Source organism: Plodia interpunctella, chromosome 5 (assembly GCF_027563975.2).
Source record: "Plodia interpunctella isolate USDA-ARS_2022_Savannah chromosome 5, ilPloInte3.2, whole genome shotgun sequence".
Taxonomy (NCBI): Eukaryota; Metazoa; Arthropoda; class Insecta; order Lepidoptera; family Pyralidae; genus Plodia; species Plodia interpunctella.
Window position 1 is genome coordinate 8763975 of NC_071298.1, and position 24034 is coordinate 8788008.

At 33.9% G+C, this 24034-nt stretch overlaps 2 protein-coding genes across 2 annotated transcripts; both read left to right on the forward strand.

Annotated features, from left to right (window-relative positions):
- The first annotated feature begins 2228 nt into the window (after window positions 1-2228).
- LOC128670239 (protein obstructor-E-like) lies at window positions 2229-9805 on the forward strand. Its single transcript, XM_053745751.2, has 7 exons — window positions 2229-2379; window positions 6302-6388; window positions 7464-7577; window positions 8158-8222; window positions 8718-8856; window positions 9068-9281; window positions 9677-9805. The coding sequence occupies exons 1-7, from the start codon at window positions 2337-2339 to the stop codon at window positions 9732-9734; spliced, it is 720 nt and encodes a 239-aa protein (XP_053601726.1). The 5' UTR covers window positions 2229-2336; the 3' UTR covers window positions 9735-9805.
- A 2011-nt stretch (window positions 9806-11816) lies between these two features.
- On the forward strand, window positions 11817-23917 carry Peritrophin-A (Peritrophin A). Its single transcript, XM_053745579.1, has 5 exons — window positions 11817-11949; window positions 21019-21077; window positions 21512-21674; window positions 22545-22739; window positions 23071-23917. The coding sequence occupies exons 1-5, from the start codon at window positions 11907-11909 to the stop codon at window positions 23289-23291; spliced, it is 681 nt and encodes a 226-aa protein (XP_053601554.1). The 5' UTR covers window positions 11817-11906; the 3' UTR covers window positions 23292-23917.
- The last annotated feature ends 117 nt before the right edge of the window (window positions 23918-24034 follow it).

Genomic DNA, 24034 nt, shown 5'->3' on the forward strand with positions numbered 1-24034 from the left:
CAAACCACCAAAAATCTCCCTGTATATCAGTTAAAAACTTAGATCAATTAATTTTATCACTTTAATCATTTATCTTAAAGAAAGTTACATTTGCAGAGGTCGTCAACCTCAAATTGAGTGGCAACTAATCGCGATATAATAAAATTTAATGGCCTCCAAACACATTCACCTTGCGAACTGGTAGGCCTCTTGTTATGGACAATTGTTATTTTGTTTGAGAAAAGAGAGTAGATGTTATTTTGAGATTAGTAGCGCGTATTTATTTAGACTAGAGTTTAACCAAATTAAGACCAATAAGACCAATTTAATTATAACAATAATATCTTAGGACATATGTATATAAAAATCATTTTTATGTAATAGTCGTTTTGCACGATAACTTAGATATTAAAATGTTAAATTACTAAATATTTTATGATTCTAAATATTTTATTATTTTTTTAAAGTAAATGAATTTTTTTCTGAAAGTGTAATTATTAATCAGATCAGTGTAAATGTTGAACATAGAGATAGAAAAATAAGTATAGTATTTTTGCCAATGAGAAAGAAAGAAAAAATAATTTGCAATAAACATTAGTAATATTTATTGGTGAAGAATTTAAGAAAAAGCAAAGCTTAGATGTTTTACCGACTATGGGCATGCATAAATCAATAAATAAGAAGCATATTGTATACTAAATAATAATAAAATAGTAATATCTATATTGTTTCTCGATTCTGCGCGATCAACGGGTTTAATGTTATTCAAATGACATCGTAAAATAACAGAAATTAACCTTGATTTAGTAGTTACAGCCATTTTTACGCTTAGGAAATTATTGCGATTTCGCAAAATGTAAAATTATTATGCACGGAGACCTTTGTTGAAATGTGTAGGTAGGTACATCCTTTTGAAATTGCAAAATGAATTGCTCGTAGGTCAACAAGAAAAGGTTAATTGTTATATTAATTAAACAAAAAACTTCATGCAAAGTTTTATAAGTGACTCCAAAATAAACAAATATGACATAATAACTGGTAATTGGAGCAACTGAAAGCGTCTATAAACTGGCCTAAATGTAACCTTTACATAGGTTGGTATATGATACATGAATCAGTTTGGTAACCTAATTCTACCTAACAAACTCATATGGCATGAGTAGGATTCGAATCTGTGACCTTCCGACCACTATCAGCTGCAATTTCTATAACTGAAGAAGACAACTTTCCTTGACATTATATAATAAGCAATAAATTTTAATTTGGACTGAGACCGCGCGACGTATCCTGCCCATATCCTTCCTGTGCGGTGAGCCTTATTGGCTGTGTAGTGGACCATGCATTGTCACATTTCTCAATGACTTTAGTTACAATTCACTCGACAAAACATAGTGTTAGTCTTAAATATTGTCTTGTTTTTTCTGATATTTTCAGAAAATCATTGTCATTGTGGAAGCTTACATCCATTGACCATCACTTTTTCTGGAACGGGAAAATCATGAATTAGGTATATTTTTCTATTAAATATAACCTGTGACCGAAAACATAAATTTGCAAGTTTTGCATTTTATTTCTTGCAATAAAAGTGTACAACTAAAGATTATACTAACACAGTAATGCATGTGTTACAAACATAATAATTATGAATATAAGTTAGTGGAAGTGTAGGATATATGTTAATGACGTATGTGTGTATGTTTGTTAGTCTTTCACGCAAAATCTACTAGACGGATTTTTATGAAAATTGTTACACGGGTAGAAATTAAACTGGAATAACATATAGAGTACTTGTTATCCCAAAATTCCAACGATAGTATTTCATATAACTATACCGACAGGATGGGGTAGCCATACAGTACGATAGAAGTAGGATATGACTTAAGACCGGATTTTCATGTCAGCGAATCATTACAATTTATTGAGTGTATTAAAATTTACCGCAGTAATTACGGTAATTTTAATAAACTGCAAAAATACATCCCATTATGATATCGATAGTGAGGAACTTGTAAAGTCATTTTTTTATTAGAAACCTCACCAATTTATTTTCAATTATTCACTTAATCATTTTCTTCACCGTAGGTAATTAACTGATTAGGCAGTAGGTACATGACTCATAGGTCAGAGAAAATACTAATTCCACAACAACGGACTGTAAATGTTATATAATTTTAATTGTTATTAAAAAATAATGATCAAATTAGCGCACCGACTTTCTTCGCGTGTCCTTTAGTAAGCTGAGCGCGGTGCCTGCAATGTACGCGCATGGGCAATACTAACCAACCTTTGAAAGGAAACGCACGCGCACAGATTATTTCAGTAATTTTTGTGGTACCTTGTTATATTTTCATTAAAAAATGAAGAGTTTAGTTTTCTTTGGATTGGCGCTTTGTGCAGCGGGTAAGTTTTTATTTTTTTTTTATTTAATTTATATATTTTCATGTATAGTTATAAAATTTTGGCATGAAACCTCGCTATTAATACAAAAAAATTAAATGAGTGAAGTGACCTATGACGCGAAGAACTTATAGACGTATGATTTTTTTCGGTAGAGCTTTTACATTACATATTTTAGAAGCTGACGATTTCCAAACGCCTAAACGTATATCTTCCTATAAGTATAGCTAAGAACATGATCGATTTAATTATTTTCGAGCGTATTCTTAGCTATATTTGTAAGATGTAAGTTCATCCGTTTGGAAATCGTTAGCTCTAAGCAGATTAGATAATGCCAGCAACTTCGGAGAGAAGTTACTTATTTTTTTTATATCCGGATTTAGTTTTTTATATCCTTTCTAGTCACTTAATCTATTCTTCTATTGTATATAATTCGATTTAAAATAAGTCTCAACAACTTTCAGTATTCTAGATATTTATTGCAGACATTTGTTTCCTAGTTTTGAGTGAGTCACCGACGCCGTCGCATAAACTCGTTATTATATTAAAGTTATACAAATCCAGTCTTTGATTAGAATGCGGCTTTGCACCCAAGTAGGGTAATCACAAATTTTATTGTGACCTAGTTTTTTTCGAATTACATAGACACTTAAATGAAACAGTTAAGTAGTTATTTCGGTCACTTTATACTTCTGTAAAAATCACCAAACATTAAAAATTAAAAAATAAATCTAACTTCCATACTAATATTATTAAAACGAAAGTCTATCTGTTACGCTTTCAAGAATATCTCCAGACTGAACCAAATTTTACCAAATTTTATGTGGTATAAGTAACCTTGAAAGGCGTGAGGTCAAACATATTTCAAAAAATCATTCTCACTCCTAAGAAGTTGCGATGTTGGAGCCACGTCCAGAAAAGACAATTGTATTTTCTGGACGTGGCTCCGATCTAACTACATAATATATAATAAAGTAAAATATTTATTGGTAATTTTATACCACAGATAAATTTACAGACACATTAAAAATTGCCTGCTCGGGTGGGATTTTGAAATCTTAGCCTTAGAAATTGTAATTACGATACTTTGAAAAATTTGCAGATCTGTGGATCAGAAAACAATAATTTTGCTTTTAATTCTAAATTATCATATTTAATTGCATAGTTAGTTTGATTTCTGCCTAATATGTAAATTCTTTGCAATCTTAATAAGGTTCTCTGGTTCTGGTTTTGCCCTGTTCATTACATTCAACCATGTCGGAAGTACCTAGTTAAAGCGCAAACAACCAGCTGCAAATTGGATAATGAAAGTGAACTGACGTGGTTGTCACCGGCTGTGTGACCACGACGACCGGGGTTGCAGCGAGGTGAACTACTCAAGTCGTGTCTTGAGTGCTGTACTACCAGTAGGCAATACTCTCTCTCTTGTGGGAGCCACCGATTGTATTAATTGAAGCGACGCTCCGAAGGTTCGTCTGTCAGTGAACTGTAAATGATGTTGGGCCCTATCAAAGCTTTTTGTCGCTTAGTCGGCTTTTATTACATCCACGGGAGGATTTAAAGCGCTTCAAAATTGTATTGAAACTTTCAAATCAAACTTTGATTTAAAGTATTTATTCAGAAAATAGTCCTCAGGAATTTTCTCGAGTAGTGGTGGTAGTAATTGTTTCGAGTGTGACAATTTTTTATTTTGTTTCTAGATATTTGACTGGTGATATTCGTACTGCCCACGTTCTGTCTGCATTATAACAACAGAGAAAGTGTGAAATTTCATTACTATTGTTTAGAGACAATTAGAAATGCTGAAATTAGTTCCACATCGGTTGTAACAGTAGGAACTGACACAATATGCTGTGGGTGCAAGACTTGGATAGGTGAATAGTAAATTAAAATACAAAGTTAATGCTATGTCACGTACCTTCAGAATCCTAACATTGCGAGGGCCCCGACACGTTTTTTAAATATATTTTTTTAAATATAAAAATATTTTATATATATACAACGTTCCATGCTGGATTGGGAGCGAAATAAAAATACAGAATATGCTAGCTGCTTCTTCCCCCGTGCAAATTATAGAAGTCATCAGGGGAAAGGACTATAAACTGGAGAATATTTTCATAGGCGATGGGCTAGCAACATGTCAATTTTTAATCTCAATTAAACCACCATACAGTTGAACGTGGTCTTCGAGCTTTGTAACTCTTGACTCTGCCTACCCCGTAAGGGATGAAGACGTGATTCTGTATCAGTATAGCACGTTTTGGTGAGTTGCATCAGTGAACATTGACGTTAACTTTAACCTGCGCGCACCTTACTTTAACCTTAGATAAAATGGCGTAACTTGCGTTTTTCTACGCAGATTGAAATTAACGTCAAAATTGACTGACAACGCACCCTTAGTATGCTTAATAGCCCAATCGTGCTCAGTATATCATCTTGAGTTAGATACGAGTACGATTAGCAATTGATACAGTTATCAGGCAACTCTGTCAATGCTCGCCTTTCACTCACGCGCACGTCCTAACGTTTAGTTAACAGTGCTCCAGTAAATTTGTTAATGCATGTGTTGCAAGGGCAATCATTGTGCATTGTCACGGAAACTTATCGGCTTTTCGAAACTACACTAATGGACTGTTAGTCAAAATGTCGTAAAATGTACTTTTTTGGCAATAACCTGGCCGATTGGAAACAATTTGTGATATGTTTCTCACGATAACAATTTTATTACCGTCGAATGAAGCTGTATAATTTATCGCATATAGTTATCTATTTCTTTCGTTCGGTTGGTTGCCTTAATACTTAACAACATTGCTGCTCAAAAATGAATTAAAATTAAATTAATAATTAGCTCTCTAGGTATCTTTTAATGAAAACAAAGCCAATTTGTAAAAAAATATTGCTTTAGAGACAATTCACAATCAACTAAGCTGGAACACTTTAGACGTAAAGTTAACCTCATTGTTATTTTAACCCTTCGATCCTAGATCGGGCCGCGCGGGAATTAATAGGTTAAAAGGGAACAAATGTCTGACTATGCCGCTCCCGCCTGGCCCTGACCGAAGGGCAAATCCAAGAAATGCTGCCTTGATGTCGTCAAGGATGATATGCGTGACAGTGGCAACTAAGGATGCCGACGACCGCGCGATATGGAGATGAAAGAGTAGAAAAGCAGACAGAAAGTGCAACTGGGAAACCGCTCATATGAGGGAGAGAGAGAGAGAGCGACTGTATTTAGGAACGACCTTTACTGATCTCATTTTAAACTATACTTTTGTCATAAGTCATGACTTTATTCGCTCTGTTACCTAAGTTCTCAGAACTGGGCGCAGTGCAAAATGTCACAACTTGCATACAATACTCATTCAGGTTGTAGCTGTATGTCATTCGTGATCATATGTAGGTATATCGAAGTTGTAACGTTTTCACCTTCTAATCTTGTAAAACAATTTGCAACGATTTAGAAGCTACAATCGTTACTCACGATGTTACTTCGTGATCTTTACAGACATGCTTTCATAACATGTATATGGAAAAGCTCCAATGCTACTTAAGTGCACTGATAAAGGTACATGCATGCATATACATAAATTTAACTAATAGTATAATTGTGAAAGTGAGTTTGCTTATTAAATACCTCTTCAAGTTTTATTTAAACACATTGTTTTTAAACCTACATAGAGTTAGAAGGTGAATGACGTAGGGTAACTTTAATGCCAGAAATAAATGAAGAACCCAAAGAAATTCACGCGGGTAAAGCCGTAGATTGCATTATGTATAAAGAGACGTTATATATTTATTAACGTGAAACTCATAGATATGTATTCGTTTCAATAAAAAAAGCCTATTTTTATGTGAATAAATTACTATTAAAAAAATTCAATCGATGGCGTAATATTTTTGATGTATAAAACCAATGATCTTTCAGTTTCAGGTCAAGATTTCAACTGTCCAGAAAAGAGCGGCTACTACCCGGACCAATACCAGTGTGACCTCTATTACAAGTGCACCAAAGGTCAGTATAGCTAAGGTCATCCTGTGACTTGATTTCCTTGCTTTACGTTATGAGCGCGCAGGAAGTCCTACTTTTTCTACCACTGCAATTTGTACATCAGATTGGTAGAAAAAGTTGGCATGTATGTCGTCGTATTTAATTTATAGGCCTGCTTTTCAAAGTCACTACAGACTTTTTTGAAAAAAAAAGCATCTATAAAGTAATGATTCACGTTTAAAGATATAAATTAGGATCAGTTTAATGCTCTATTTTCTCTCTATTTTAAGTAGGTATATTGTTTTTAAAGGATGATATTCATTTTTAGCCATATTTATATAAATAAGAGGTACCTGCCCACTTGTTCGAGAATATTTCATTATTATATAATAGAGTATTGCTTAGAGTAACAAGTTAAGTTACACTAATCGCTAAGTTATGACATGGTAATAATTATGACGATTTATCCAATTATCGTTAAAATTTGTAACAGCGGTTACTGCGCGGAGTTGGAGCGCGTCACAGTCTATTTGTCAAAGTAACTACTCCAACATTATTTCGAGGAAATTATACAAGGTTCAGAATATACTTATATCGGGACTCAAGTTGTATATTTGGATTCTATTTTATTTGAAACATTTTAATTAGATTTCGGGATTATATATTGGTTACGGAATATATTTTACCAAGAATCTCATTAAAATTCCATTGCAGTACTATGTATTTTGTTGATGTTTATGATCGATGGCTCATACTAATAAAATAATTTAATACGATGAAGATACCTTTATTGGATGTGTAGTTACAACATCTCATCACAAACGCGTTTGGTTAGTGATCTAAACATCAGCATCAGTGTCTTAAGCGATATTTAGAGATTAAACTCCATATTAGCACACCCGCCTACCTAGTAAGTTTAGGCAATATTGTGATATAACAATGTATTGTCTAACGAATCAGACAACAGGAGTAAATACATTTCTCCGACGATTTTTCATGATAATTTAGTAATCATTATCACAATCTCTTCGGTAGCTATCAACAGTGAAAATGTATGAGCATATTATAAATAATGAAATTAATAAATATTAATTACCAGGCCAGTCAGAAGCGAAGCTGTGTCCGGACGGTCTGGTGTTCTCCGATGAGAACCCGAGCAAGGAGAGATGCGACATACCCTCCAATGTCGACTGCGGTGACAGGAAGGAACTACGTAAGTATACATTATTAATTATATTAGCTTTTGTGCGCAACTCCTCCCGCTGTATCCTATGTTAGAACTAGCTAGTCATGAAATATATCTAGTCTAAATTTCATCATAATCGGTCTAGTGAAATAGCGCTGAAAGCGTGACTGACAGAAAGATAGAGAATTTTGCATTATTAATATAAGGTAGACTAGCTTTTACCCGTGGTGTCCACGTGTTTCCCTATTTTATGTCTTGGGTTTACTGTCATATAGTAATTTTGGATGATTTGTTTATCAAATAAATAAATAAAAAACATTTATGCAAATATGACCGTAATCATTTGATATGCCGAAGTAAATGGAGAAATAAAGTAAGAAGTATAGGTTGGTTTATGGGTAAGGGTGGATTAGGAAATATAGCTTAGATGAAATAGAGTGAACATATTACTATACTGCCTAATAAGAAATGAATTGAATTAATGATCATCAGATTTTTTCAAAACAGATCGCGAGTTCATGATTTAAGCTCGGTCGACCTCGATCACCTTTAGAATTTTTGAATAACCATAACTGGCTCATTTCAAATGTTTTGTTATTATTTTCAGAGGAACCCAAACCATCGAAGGGCTGCCCTCGTCAGAATGGTTACTTCAAGCATCCTGATCCTCAGGTATGCTAATCATGCACATTTATGTAATACGACCTGCACCGAGGCGCGTGGGGTTCCGGGACAAAAATACCCTAAGTACTAGATATATCGGTCCTACCCGTGTGACTATTTTATTTTATAACTTTTCCTTCGTGCCTTTATCAGTCATATCAATTTTGAATAGGATTACTCTTTCACATTTTGAAAATAAGTGTATTAAGTCCATACTAAAGAGAAAAGAAAATGTGGTAGAAACTTAATTTTATAGATTTCTTTCTGTAACACATTTGTATGTATTTTTTTTAACTTCTCATGGAAGAAATTTAATTCAAAATTATCTGCAACTTTGTACTATTTACTATTTGTTTCTTTCATGGTTTTATATGTATACAAACGTTTAAATTAATAAATGGGAAAGCGGACCTTGGTCTCCGACGCTCCACAGCTGGAAGGAAACGGGGTCATGTCACTCAGATTAAAGAGAGCCCTGACTATAGCTGTTTCACATGCTTTCAGGCCTGCGACAAGTTCTACTACTGCTCGGACGGCATCCCCAACGAGCTGCCCTGCCCTCCCGGCCTGTACTTCGACGAGGAGACTTCCAACTGCGACTGGAAGGAGGTTGTCAACCGCCGCTGCGATCAAATAACAAAGGGTACTATGGGAATGTACGATTAACTAAATAAATGGACAATATCCAACGGCTCACACTAAGCACTATCGGTTCTTCTGGAAGAGATAACTTCAGAATTAAGCACCTACGTTCAAATGCTCCATTTATAATTTTTTCATTCTTTACATGGATTTCTTATGTGCATATGCATGTGTTGTTGGACAAATTAATAATCGATAAAATCATGCTGCAGATGTCCTCGACGACGGGTTCTCCTGCCCCGACGGCGAAGTGATGGGTCCCAACGGGCGCGCCCTCCCGCACCCTACCTTCCCGCACCCCGAAGACTGCCAAAAGTTCTACATCTGCCGCAACGGAGTCCAGCCTCAGAAGGGCAGCTGTCCCTCCGGCAAGGTCTACAATGAGGACACCTTCATGTGCGACGAGCCAGAGAAGGTTCCTGGATGGTGAGGAAATTTATCATGTCTTTCTTTAAAACATGGTGATACAATTATGTTAAAAAGTAAGGTACAGCATATTAGGCGTAGAAATGTCAAATTAAATTACGAAAAAAAAAACCAAACATATCTTTGTACCAAAGATATCATTATATACATACAATTACACTCGTAAAACTCGAAACGTTTAATGAATAAACATATGACTAATTTTCTTTTTGTGTATGTTCATGATTCTTCACTATTCCACTTTGACTTCACAAAAACGCTATGCATTAATAGACACCTGACAGGACTTCGCATACATTGTATTCATTTTGGCATGTTATTGTCTGGAATTGCATCATACTATGGTATTCGAAAATGTAAACATTATATCCTAACATGTAACTTGTTTGTTTCAGTGAAAACTATTACGAAGGCCAACCGTTGGAGAAGAATAAACTGCCCAAGAAAGCGTGAAGTGTCATAATCTTAGATAAGTTGTAATTAGTATTGTATTGAGTAATTAAGAATAAACTTATAAAAAAATATCATGTGTAATTAATGCACTTTCTCAAGTGTCGATTATGTCGACTACTTAAACCATGACATTTCCTTCATATCGTAATACTTTGTACTAATAAAATTTTAAAAAAATATTGTCGTCAAAAAGATATCGCAATCATCTCATGACAAAAAAAACTGTCTGTGCCGTGCAATAAACCGATGAGGTGTTCCCTCGTTGGAAGCCGACCCTGTATAGTACATACATAATTGCAAGTAAAATAAAAGCTTGTTTCATTAAATCAAAAAAGAATCTTCCAGTTTGACACTCGGAGTTGGAGTTTTAAGTAAACTGACAACCTCATTTTCTAGTCGTATTCCTCATAGCTGAGGGTCGTGAAATGGAACACACAACAACTTTCTTGGCACAATTAATGGAGTTATTTGCCATTGTCTTCTCCATTTCGCACACATAATAACAATCAACCAGTGTGGAGGTTTCCTCACGATGTTTTCCTTCACCGAACGCAGGTGGTGGTCGATTAATACGACTATACATGAGTCAGATTGGTATACAAACTCATTTAGCATGAGTTTGATTCGAACTTGGGACCTTATTTTTCTAGTTACATTTAATGAACATTACGGCACACGTTAATGAAAGGCGACGGCGACGACCAGTGTCAAGTATAAGTACGAGTAACTGACATATGCAATTTTGATATACTAGAAGATATACAGTTAAATAGTAGTGCTGCTTTGTCGTTTTTGACGGTCACCTAGGACGCCGGGTTGATTCACAAACCACTCTGTTTCATCAGACCCGCCCACTTGGAATAATCACGCTTCTTATGTGGCTACATCTACGCAAAAGATACGATTGTCAAACTCATGTCAAATCTCCTCATAACCAATATTTTACTGTCACTCACAATTTACTATTTAGTTAGTGTCACACCTCTAAGATATAGTCATCAAAACATGTCATAACAAAACTATTTTTCGTTTTTTTAATACTTAGTCATAATCGAGAACAAGCTTTAGGTAGATTCAATCAATTTCAGATATTGTTTTAAACTAAGACGTAGACTTAGTAGGTATTTCATGTTAAATACTACATATTTACAATATTTTTTTTATTATTAATACATAGCTTTTGTCACGCAGCTCCGTTCGCGATTTTTGAATTTCTCAGATTAGTGTATTACCTATGTATTTAAATTGTGCGTGCAGTAGATAAGAAACAATAGCATTCCCAAAGAGGGTTGACGTCAGACTGGCAGCCGGTTGAAAAATCATAGCTAAATCATATCTAATGAAGTTATTAGAAGGGATTAAAAAATTAAAGTACTCTTTTGCAAGTTTTTAAAATTGTTTATGATTAATGATATTACGAACTAAGATTGTAACTTTTTAAGTCTATTTTCCTGACAACAAGCAAGTCAGTTAAGCCAAAGTTTGTTTCTATATACAACAAAATAGATTCTTTACGATTCTTTACAAGTATTACACGTATGACACACATGTACCTTACATAGGTACCTTACATTTGTCATACAAATCACGCCGCGCCTTGCCGGACTGTATGACCGTTTTCGTAATAGTTGACTTGAACTCGATCAGCACGTATTCATAGTGCAGCCTTCTATATATATATATATATATATATATATATATATAAGAATTTCAACGAAATCCCGCAACATAAAGATTTTAACTAAAATCCACAAAGCTCGTCAAAATATTTTGTGTTTAATGAATTTAATGAACGTAAGAAAATCAATTGCAGGTCTTATAAATAAATATTAGGATTTTTCTCGAATCTTATATAAAACCTTATGATCGCATGTCAAATATAATATCTTCAAAGCAATTTTGATCTTAGTCCTCTGCTTAAATTCGATTTGGTATATATTTTACTTAATTTTTTAAAAAATAAGAATTAATTTGAAAATAAAGTATTATACAGACAATTCGCATATTCTTTTTATATATAGAGTAAATTGTTAGAACACTGTCGAACCTTACCGTCAAATGTCAACAAATGGTCCCGCCTATAGATAGGACCGCGACGGCCGTTGGCGGTACAATCGCGGCTTGCCACCAGTGTTGCCGGGTACAGCTCACAGCCAACACGCGCGACACAACATGAGTGCTCTCTACGCGGTACTGTTCGCCTCTCTGGCTATAGGTAAGACTTGTTTTCTTGACTGTACTCTATTCTTTTCAATTTCATCATCATTAGTGATTTTATTAGATTCGATCTAATTAATGCTGTCTTAATTGACTGAATTGAATTGTTCTTTAAGTCTTTTTAATTGTGTTCTAAATAATCATTGTGGCCATAAGTTAGTTAAACTTTAAAACTTTGTTTGACCTTTGTCCCAACTAGGTCAAATTTATTCACATCTCAATCTATATAATAAAGTCTAATACATAATGTTCTGAATTTTAGATTGTTTAATAACATTATCACTCTTCACCCTGCCCTATCATTCGGTATTTACGACATATCGCAAAAGACTGTGTTTATGTTTAACATTATAAGTATATCTGCGCTGTACGATAAAAATAGATCGAAATCGAAAAGTTTTAGAAGCACTGTCAAAGGCAGTTTAAATAGACACTTTTAACTTTAATAAATTGTGTACATTGAACAGCTGTACCAAAGTTATAGAGGCGAAGTGAAAGTCCAAACATTGTCCTTTGCTATCACGATAGGATCGCGTATTTTGCAACCCTTACGACAGAAACTGGTCTCTGTTGTATTATATACTTGATACCATTCAACAATTAGCTTCTATTATAAAACGGGTTTATTCGATACACGTAAATAAACCGCTTTAACAAATCCTGATTCTGAATCATCTGGTTTTCAGAGCTATTATATTTTCATAGAAAGTGTTAACAGTTAGTGGACCATACCATCTATATTTGTAACTTTTACCTTATGTTACAAAGATATTATGTAAATATATAATATTTATTTATTTTTGATGATAACTTCAAAGAAGTTTTCCAAATGAAAACAATGTCTAAGGCCTCGTGCTAAGGGGTAAATTTAAATCAGTATACATTTATTTGCATATACGGTGTAAACAAATGGTATAACTTGCGTTTATTTTAAAGTTGAGTATCCACTTTATAGTATCCTCTACGATTTTATGCTCGTATTCGTATCAATTCAATTCAAAATCAAAGGATTTGTTTAGAAATTAAGCAAAGTTTCACGTAAAATTTATATCATGTATTTCTCTAAGCCACAAGCTACTTTCTTTTGTATACTTAATTTTCTTTTACTTTATTATTTACTATATTTTGGAACGAGCACCCCATTACCAGACCATTTAAATAGTCGTGTAGTAGTGTTTGTTCGGATAACAATAAAAATTTAACCAGAACCCAAAGTCAATCAAATCAGAAGCAAATGTTACCTCGCACATGTTGTTATTAATCTAATATAAAACAAGGCTAAACTTACAGATGATATTAAAATAGTTTTGTGAATTTATACTCGTATTGAAAATTTGGTGTACAATTGTGTTTGTCGTATACAATATACATTTAGGCAAACAAGTAAATATTTCTTTTTGAGATACAAAATGTTTTACTTCAATTTTTATTTTATCGGAATGCTACACATTTATGGAATTTATACAGATAAACCAGAGTCAAGCTCATTCAAATTAAATAATTATAGTTATCAATTGTTACAGCATTTTATATTCAAGCCAGAATAATTTCTCTAAACGAACACTCAGACATTATTGGAATTCATCAATACGCGCTGCACTACATTTAGTTGTTATAAAACTAGGTAACCGGGTCTACAATTTATTAATTATTCGAAACTATGATCCCAAAATTGAATTAATAGACGGCCTTTGGTCTATAATTGTTATCGTTTCCGTCGATTGGTCGATTACTCAAGATTGGAAAGGAGCCGGAATGCGCTAGGTTGTGTTCGAAACTCAAGGCCCACACCTGCGCCACACTACGACATTAAAAATATAATTCCGGCCAGTTGCTAACCTGATTAACGTATTTGAAAAAAAAAAACGTGCGTTTTATTCTATTTTCAATTATTTATTTTCCAGCCAGTCCAGTAATTCTGGCTAGTTTTGCTGCAAAATAGTCCGATCAAAGAAGGAGTAATAGAATTCGCGACCGAGGGTAAAATAAATTTCTTCTGAAACGGGTATTTTTACTACTTAAACACCCCTAGGGAGAAAAAATATAATTTTGCTTAGGTGATTTTATATGTGTACCAGAATGTCGTAGACGTATTTTTTCGAAACGTCAAGTGAATTTCATTGTGATATACAGACTCCGTATGGCGTGTACTGACCAGCATAGAATAGATCCAAATCCGATTCAGCATATCTGTCAAGGCCTTATACCCTAGAAGCCTAGTCGTAAGATACCTAAGTACATCAACGGGAGTATAATGGAGCGGTCTTATTTTGGGCGGATAATACATACCCCCAAAAATACTTAATAAGTACTTAATAATAACATATAATACCACTAATTATGTATTGCATGTGAATGAAATAATAATAAAAATGTTAAAGTATTGCTATTGAAATTCGAAAGTTACGTAACGATCAAATATGCATGTTTGGCACTAGTGCGTGAAAAGGCAAAGTTTTTAATCTTCAAGTTACATAACTTAAACTCATTATAATGTCAATGCTCTAATCTAATTCTTTTATTACAAGTACAATGCGAATATAATACAAGCAGATTTAAACACAATTCGTATCATAATTTCATCACTTGTTAGTATAAAACATAGTATCAACATACAAATGTGTAACAATTCCACTAACATTATTAATGCGAAAGTTTGTGACGATATATGTATGTAGGTATGTTTGTTTCTCTTTCGCGCAAAATCTACTGGACAGGTTGAAATTTAGTACACAGGTTTATACCTGGAATAATTTTGTTCTGAACCTACCTTTATTTCATATTTATTTTATTTTAGTCATAAGGCACACAAACAGAATACAGACAAAAAAAGAACATAATTAAAATTCTAAACATAAGAACGAATCTGTAATCCACTAGAGTATACACAGTATACAGAATTGTTGTACAGAGTATGAAGTGCTCTATCAATTTTTTTTAAATCTACAAATAATACATACCCTATATATATATAAATATTACAACTTTAAATAAACAAAAATTTTTTGTGAAGTTTTTGATCTTATTTTTAATGGAAGTGCCAAATTAGGGATTATTTTCAAAGACTTCCGGCTACGTACACAAGTTTGTGTAATTAACTACCTAATTAAATCATGATAATTATCATGAGAAATATTTTTTAGGTATGTTATAGGATTTTCTAAAAAATACCTACCTATTAATTTATTGACAATAGAATAATGCTTCTATACAAATATGCTTTAATTATTAAATTTTGAAACTCAAAACACAATGGCCTTCAATAATTCTTGAACGAATTAAAATTTATGACCATCGTATAAAATTCCGTATTTTATATGTCTGGCTAACTCTGGTTCATATAAACACAAGACTGTCTAATACTTCTTCTTCATAGTCGTATTCCTCATGGCTGAGGGTCGTGGTCATTACATGGAATGAATCACACACAACAACTTTCTTAGCATTATTAATGGAGTGGTTTGCCATTGCCTTCTCCATTTTACACACAAGTTAATAATAATCAACCAGTGTGCAGGTCCCTCACGATGAAAACTTCTATATATGAGTCAGATTGGTATACAAACTCATCTGGCACGGGTAGGATTCGAACCTGGGATCTTTCGATCCACAGGTGGGCGTCTTAACCATTACACCACCACCGCTTCAAATACTACCGTGTGAAAATGTTACCTTTCAGTTACTACTATTTATAACACTTTAATTTGCAAACCATTTAGGTTATTACACATCGTATCGCCGCAGACTCATTCTTGTTCACGATTATACTTATATTTTCAAGATTGCAATAATATGATCATTCTCCTTCGTCATATCAACCCCTCTGATTTCAACAGTAAAATATTTTGAGTAAAAATTAGTCACGGTTAGTGCATTATATTTCACCTATTAATTAATATCGTGTGTCTCTTTAGAAATTCATTAAAATAGTTCCTGTTTTTTGAGAAGCTTGCATGGATAGATATTCAGAGATATATGATGTTATGTAGCTCTCCCGCCAAAACCCGTTACCGAGTATACCAATGAAATGGTCGGCGGAAGTGTAAACTATTGCAATATAATTTATGAGAATAAATAACACACAATCTAGAAAATTATAGGTCCTTTCCTTGAACTTGTATTTACTAATGTCACCTGAAATGCAAGACATTATGTTATAACCGAAATCTAGTGGGCAACACTAGAACTCTCGGATTATCGAATATCATCTGTTGCATTCACCCCGGCATCTCATTTTTACACTACTTCACGCTTCGCAAGTTTGTGTTTACATACATAAGGTAGTGAACACATTGTGAACAAATAGGCAATGAGTACTAGGTAAGTCTTCCATATAACAAAATACATTAAAGCCTAATTTATTTCATAACTTTCAAAATCAAAGTTCAACATTTGTTTTCAGTGAAATTATTATTTGTATTATTTAAACTTTTCACATTGTGATAAAGATTACTATGTGAAGATTTACCTACCTCTAGAATAGGACTACAGCCGATTATAGTTTCGACGTCATTCAATGATCGGGAATGCGAATACGGATCAGCTACAGAATCTTTCTATCATGTGTGTTATTTTTGAAATTGGTGTCAGATTTTTTCATGTCGCCTAAAAGGCATGCCTTATAAGACACGAATTAAAGTCGGCTTGACCGCTACAATGAGAAGTAATTAATCATAATTATGCGTAATTTAAGATCTATGATAATGTGTTGCAAAATCGAAGATTTGTAGGTTCCACAACCACAAACACTTTTAATTGTAGCGTCATGTAATTAAGACATTTATGCATGCCATCGTCCAGGAACAATCATAATTTGTTGATGATGTATTAATTCTTTGCTAACGGAAATGCAAAGATATTGTTTGAGATTTAATTACGTGATAATCAAGGAATAAGAATGCAACAAGGCTGTCTATAAGTGCAGCGGTGCGCGCAAAATTCCCTATCTTAATTTTTTATTCTCCGTTTATTTTATAGATAAACTTAAGATAAAGCTACAAAGGTTGACTGGCATATAATACCTTCAACCTCTTATACTAATTTGATAAGTTTGAATAAAAAATAAAACTATAATTATAATCTTCATTACAAATATATTGTCTGCACCAAAATCCCAACTAGTATTATAAATGCGAAAGTAAGTTTGTTGTTACCTTATCATGCATTATCTACTGGACTGATTGTTGTGAAATTTGGTACACTGGTAGAAAATAACCTGAAATAACACATAGAGTACTTTTTATCTAAAAAGTCCCACGGGAGCGAAGCTCCGGGACGCAGCTAGTTCAATATAGTTTAGTCTAAATTGAATAACAATAACATTATTTGATAAAATTATTTCCATGATAGCGGAACTCCGTGGCTCAACTTCTACAAGATACATTAAAAATACTGGTATCAATCTGGTAGATATTTAAAAATTTTTTTTACGCATTTCGGTGTAGGTACCTACTTCATTCACGTGCATGTGATACTTAGGTATATCACGTAATTTGTAGTATCTATGTACTTCATTAATTTTTAGTCAATTTTACATCGATATTCATGAACTACATACATTTTGGTAAATAACACGAACACACAAACACAAACTATACTATACAAAAATGTACACATAATTCAATTACATTAAAGCGAAATTGTTTGTCGCTGTTTGTGTTGCTTACTTGCACTTGCTCAATCGCGAGATTTTCTATGATGTAAACTTTGCTTAAACGTTTACGAATGTATACGGATTTCTAAAAATTTTCTAGTTGTTTTGTAGGTTATCGTGTGTTTTCTATGTATTCACTATATTGACTAAACTCAGCCTTTTGTAGAGTAAAAGAAATCTTTTCCGGCTGTCCATTGGCTGCGGTCTTTGCTTACCAGCAGGCAAATTGCATGCTCATTTGCCCAATATACTATAAAAAAATTAAACAGATTTGAAGGCAAACGTGCATAGTACTCGTAAGCTCAGTTCATATATTTTTTAAATAAATTTACTGTATTTTATTGGGTTCATAGAACGAAAAATTGCAATGTAACAGCTATCTAGAGAGTTATTGTATTTATACAATCATTTTATTATCTAATTAGTATAAGTATGTTACTCTTCTATATTATTATAATTTTAAGATTGAGGAATTTTGAAAATTCTAGTCCATAATGATGTAATTTTTCGACTAACTAGTCTAGGAATTTTTCCTCGTTTGATCATCATAATGAGCGCTTAGCAGATGCTGCGAGCCTTGTAGCGAGGTTCCTGCTGATTCGATAATGTGATTGCAAAATGGCGGAAGGCGGGCTTGCCATTTCGCCTTATGCAACATTGTCTGAATCGAGGAAATCTTCGGAAACTACTACTAACATAATAGAAACAAATATTTTGTCATTGTTATTGACTTTCCGTATTATACATGAGAATACTTGGTCAAAGAGAGACTTTATTAGTTATTTAACTCCAGAGATCTTAATTCTTTATAGTTTTTCATTTGCATAAATACTTATTTATAAGACACACACATAAAAAACAAAGACATATATTGCGTAAGAAACAATAATAGTAAGCTCTTCTGACCAACAATTATTAAGGCAAGACATAAGACCTCCGTAGCCTAATGTCACCGCCACACTGGAGGCCCCGGGTTCGAGCCCCGGAGAGATCAAGATGAAACATAATCCTTTTCAGATTGACCTGGGTTAGCTTTTAGTGTGAAAGTGTAAATATCATGGTGCACTATGGAAAATTATGTAATAAAATGCGGGGAAGGTTAAGTAAGTAGGTAACTATGTAAATTTACTTCGAAGATACACACCCTGTTTGCGGTATTATGCGTTAAACAACTTGTTTTAAATGCAACACTGAAGAGTGCGAAAACATAGACCATACGAATTTGCAAGTTGATTAGAATTTGATTAAAAATAACGATACGTTATTATATATATATATATAGAAAAGTGACATCGAAGATATATACACAGATTTATACAATTAATAAATGAAGCTTTAGAAGTCATTGAAAGATCTAAGTCTATTATTCTACTGCTGACCGTCCCTTTCTTCATTAGATACCTCTACTTAAGTAAAATAATGAATTATTGTATTTTTAGGTGATAAAAAGGTTCATGTGTTTTTGTAATCAGTCGTATCTCAATAACAATAGATATCAGTCTCAATCTAGATTGAGGCGGACCCTGACAATGTAAGACATGCAATTATGAATTACGCGCTATGACCGTATCATGTGCACAAGGCTGACCACTATTACTTTCGCTAAAGTGTGCCGTGGAGTAAAAATACGACAGATATGGTGTTACAAATTTTCATGAAATGTCCGGTTTTGTATTGGGAAAGCATGTTACCATTCCTTGTCATAAACCAATTCAATAAAATATGTTGAAAACGTGCCAAAAAGCTATAATTGGGCTGAATGAAATATTTATATCAATATGTTTGTTTATGTTAAATGTTTAAAATTGATAATTGCATTTTCATATCAATAAAATTGGTAACTGAATGTACTTATTTGACACAAGTACATTCCTACTATTGAAGATATTTCTGCTCAATCTTATAGGAAAATAAGTTACATAATATGCTTTACATCAGGTACTGTCCCACACATACTGAATAATCATCATCAGGTACTAAAAATAGAACTACAGTTATATTAAAATCCATTAATCAAAAAGCATGACACATCAAAGAAGCGCGGCAATTATCCGAAACTGATCTACTCAACACACCTCATATTAACTTCGTGACGTCCATTGTGTATTGTGAAGCAAAAGTAAAAGTCGGGGTAACAACCGAGCGAGATAACGTCGTGATTCGTGACGTGTATTACCTCACTCGCGCTCGATGCTCCAACATTCGGAAAATAGCGAGTGTTGGAGCATCGAAAATCGATTTAAATTTTGACATTTTTAATTCTGTATGTGAAACAGGAATATTTGGAACACTTCTGTATGAGGTGCTTATGTGAGGTCTATTTACCTTAAGCACGTCTTCATAAAGAAGATGTGAAATCAAGCTTATGAAGTCCACAAACTAAAAAAATACACTATAGATGCACATTCTACTCGCAACGGAGTCAAAATCTACACTTAAGTATCTGAAGTCAATAACAGTTTCTTCCCACACATCGTAAGCATATCTTGTTAAACATCTGTACATCTGAGACACGTCTACGTTGCCATTTCAAGAAATGAAGTACATATTTCGATAGTCTTGAAAACGAATTAAGGAGTTACACATTATTTAGTAGTTTGCTAGAAAAGAAGCTGTGACTAAGCAGTCGCAAGTCTTTTGTCCTATACCTGTCTTGGTTTGTAAGGAATGTGTGCGTACCAATATGATGTTAGACGCAAATGAAGCTACTGAAATCGATGAAATCGCTAATTGGTCGGTTGACCTCGCGAGGGTTGCTTAACGTCACGCTGTGCGCTTGCACGAGGCGGCTATTACTACGAAAGTGATCGATTAGGTTACAGTTCGACACCAATGGATATTAATAAAAATATTTTGCATCTAAAATTAGGTCATACATGAAAAAGAAAAAGATTCAGTTATAAAAATCACTTGTGAAGTATCTAGCAATATCTTGAAGTTAATATATAAGTCTGTGAGCAGTGTTATCTTTCGCAATGCTCTTTTCACAGAGAAATAGGAAACTCCGAATAAAGTAAAAGCAACTTATTATGATTACGATTTATAGAATTTTCCGCATACACCCTCTAGCTTACGTAATGCTTTAACACATTTTATACAACGTATAGACCTTCTCGATACGATGTCTTCCTATCTAGGAGTCTACAAAAATGGTATTATACTACCAGAGGACATATATTATTATTTTGTTTAATTGGGTGCCAGCCACCCATATCGTTAGTCGCATCAAGACGCCGGACGTAAGCTGCTTTCAAACAATTTTTCGGAAGTCTTTGTATCTAAGATAATGATGATAATTAATACCACTACACATTAATTAATGTGTAGTGGGATTTATTAATTTAATGTTATTATTTCCTAGTAATTACTTGGGAAATAATAAGATTATATGTAAATTTATTTTCTCTGTTTCAGCCAACGCAGGCATCCTATTAGAGCATGCTCCCGCGTGTCCAGAATCGTACGGAGTACAGGTAAACTTTTTGGTGACACTCATTTTTTCACATTCCACTCATCTATACTATTATTATAAAGAGGTAAGCGTTTGAGTTTGTGACTTTGTGAGTTTGTATGTTTGAGGCGGGTAATCTCCGAAACTACCGATCCGATCTCCAAAATTATTTCACCATTAGATTTCAATCCTAGACAATGTACCTTACATTGTCTAAGACTGCTATAAGTAGGATATATTTTATCTCAAAATTTCCATGGGAGCGAAGCCCCGGGCAATATCTAGTTATTTATATCTACACGGATTAATCCTCGCAACTTACAAACACTGTCTAGCCTCTTTTGCCTCATTACTTTTTTCTTATTATATTCTATCGCGTTCGTCCAGCAAAACACAGCCTACGTATATACATACTTATTTAATATAATTTATTTAAATTAACTTCGCTAATTTCAGGCGTATGCGCACCCCGAGCTGTGCGACCAGTTCTTCCTCTGCACCAACGGAACCCTCACAGTGGAAACTTGCGAGAATGGTCTGTTATTCGACGGCAAGGGCGCCGTGCACAACCACTGTAACTACAACTGGGCGGTAGACTGCGGCGATAGGAAAGCTGATTGTAAGTATCAATAATCGACAACAGTGGCGCACCTGGGTTATCCTAATATTATAAATGCGAAAGAAAGTTTGGTTTGTTACCTCTTCAAGGTCTATCTACACAACCAATCTTCTTTAAAGTTTTTAAGTATGGAAAAGGGCATAGGGTATTAGGGCTTTTATTATAGAAAAATTACTATTCCCATCGAAAATTTTCGCAGGCGTAGCTGCGGGAAAAAACTAGTTTGATAATAATCATTGAAATTTAGAATGTTACGTTTTTTAACAGTGATAACGTAACTCATGTTTGTCTTTCTTCTAGAATAAGGCACTGGCTTTATATTAGTCAAGACGATCTTACTCTCACATTTACCATAGTGTCAAATCATAATTATGAGCTAAGGGTGGGTAGCACCGTTAACTTTGACGTTAACCTTTATGTGCGCAGAAAAACGCAAATTACACAATTTTGTCTATAATTTGACGGTGTGTGAGTTACACTGATTACAGCAATGGTTCTACTTACGGTAACTCAAGATGAAAAGCGACATAATATCTCAACACAACAACTGTACACATGAAGCTGTAAACTAGAGAGTATTTTGTATATTTAACATCTATTCATTTATCTTTTGTAGCTAGTGATAATACGTTCCAAACAAAAATGCGAAGGCCGGACATACTGGCTGCGTAACGGGCATGCATGTACGTTTTTATATAAAAATTTGGATAGGACTTAGATGTGTGCAATAGAATTCCGAATAAAAAACGCGTGCGATACAATTCCAATTAGTTTCATTTAATATCCATACGCTTTTAGCAGACGGTATTAATCAGCCTACAACAACATTTTAATATCATATTTACACAGCAAGTTATTAATATCTTTCAGTGACTCCCCTGTCAACACATGGCTGTGAGTACCAGTTCGGTATCTATCCCGACAGCAACGAGTGTTCTACCAGCTACGTCAAGTGTGCCTTCGGGATCCCCAACCAGGAGCCGTGCACCCCGGGGCTGGTGTACGACGACCGCATCCACGGCTGCAACTGGCCTGATTTGCTGCAACCTTTCTGCAACCCTGAAGGTTAGCTCATCTCTAGTCTAAAATTTACTAGCAACGAGTGTTCCAACATTTTAGTTTGTCGCTACTAAGTTTTGAGGGAATTGTTTATTTCAATATTTTGTTATTATATTTTGCTTTACAAACCGAATTGTCAATGGATGTTGAATCCATCAACCGAATAAGTCTTTTCATGACATTTGTGATATCTGATTTTATTATATTTTCTAAACTATTTTCCGCTTTCTAATACTTTACACAATCTTAAGTACTATAGATTACTAGCCGACAACACATATTTAAAGTAACAATACGATGTTATTATCTTAGCTTAATTATGTTAAACAATTCACAGCGGTCGTCGGCTTCAAGTGCCCCACAAAAGTGCCGTCCAACTCGCCCGCGGCCAAGTTCTGGCCGTTCCCAAGATTCCCAGTACCCGGAGATTGCCACAGGCTCATCACATGTGTGGAAGGCCAGCCCAGACTAATCACCTGCGAGGAAGGCAAGGTCTTTGATGACCAGAACCTCACCTGCGAAGATCCTGACATTGTTCCTCACTGCGGACACGCGTAAATGTATTTTTTGTATTGCAAAACGAAACCGTGTCTTTCGGAGGTTTTTGGGTAATGCGAGAATGAAAGTTAGATCCCCAGAAAATTATATCTTACTTGCTCCAATGTTAGTAGTTTTGAATTTGCTAAATAATAGTCCGATCAAGTGGTTTATCAAGAAAATTATGATTATTAATTACAAGCATAATAATGATTTATAACAGTACGAAAATATATACATGATCTGAAGTTCCAACCAACAATATGTTTGAATCTCAAATTTTAGTTCACGCTATATTTACAATTAAAGAAGTTGTAGATTTCGAACGTTTTCGTTTTGTAATACTGAATCACTGTGTTTTAACTTAATTTTTTCGAAGTTCTGGATATCATCTCCACCGAAAGCTATTTATTTTACTAATTGTTGTATAAACAAACCGACAGACAACACCACAAATCTTACGTTGCCAAATACAGATTCATTCGTGCGTGATATTAGTTACCGTAGAATTATATATGTTTGATGTTTTACCATATGGGAGTCATAATATAATATTAGTTATATATTTTCATATCTGTAAATACTGCGAAAAGAGGAAATGTAAATAGGAAATATTGTATGTTGAAAAAATAAATATTTTTTAAATATTCGCCTTGTTTATAATTTTTATAATATAAAATATACTTAAATTAAAGTTTGTTATTTAATAAGTTACCCAATATAATAACAGTATTCCCAAAGAGAATCGGCGTAAGCCGCCTTTC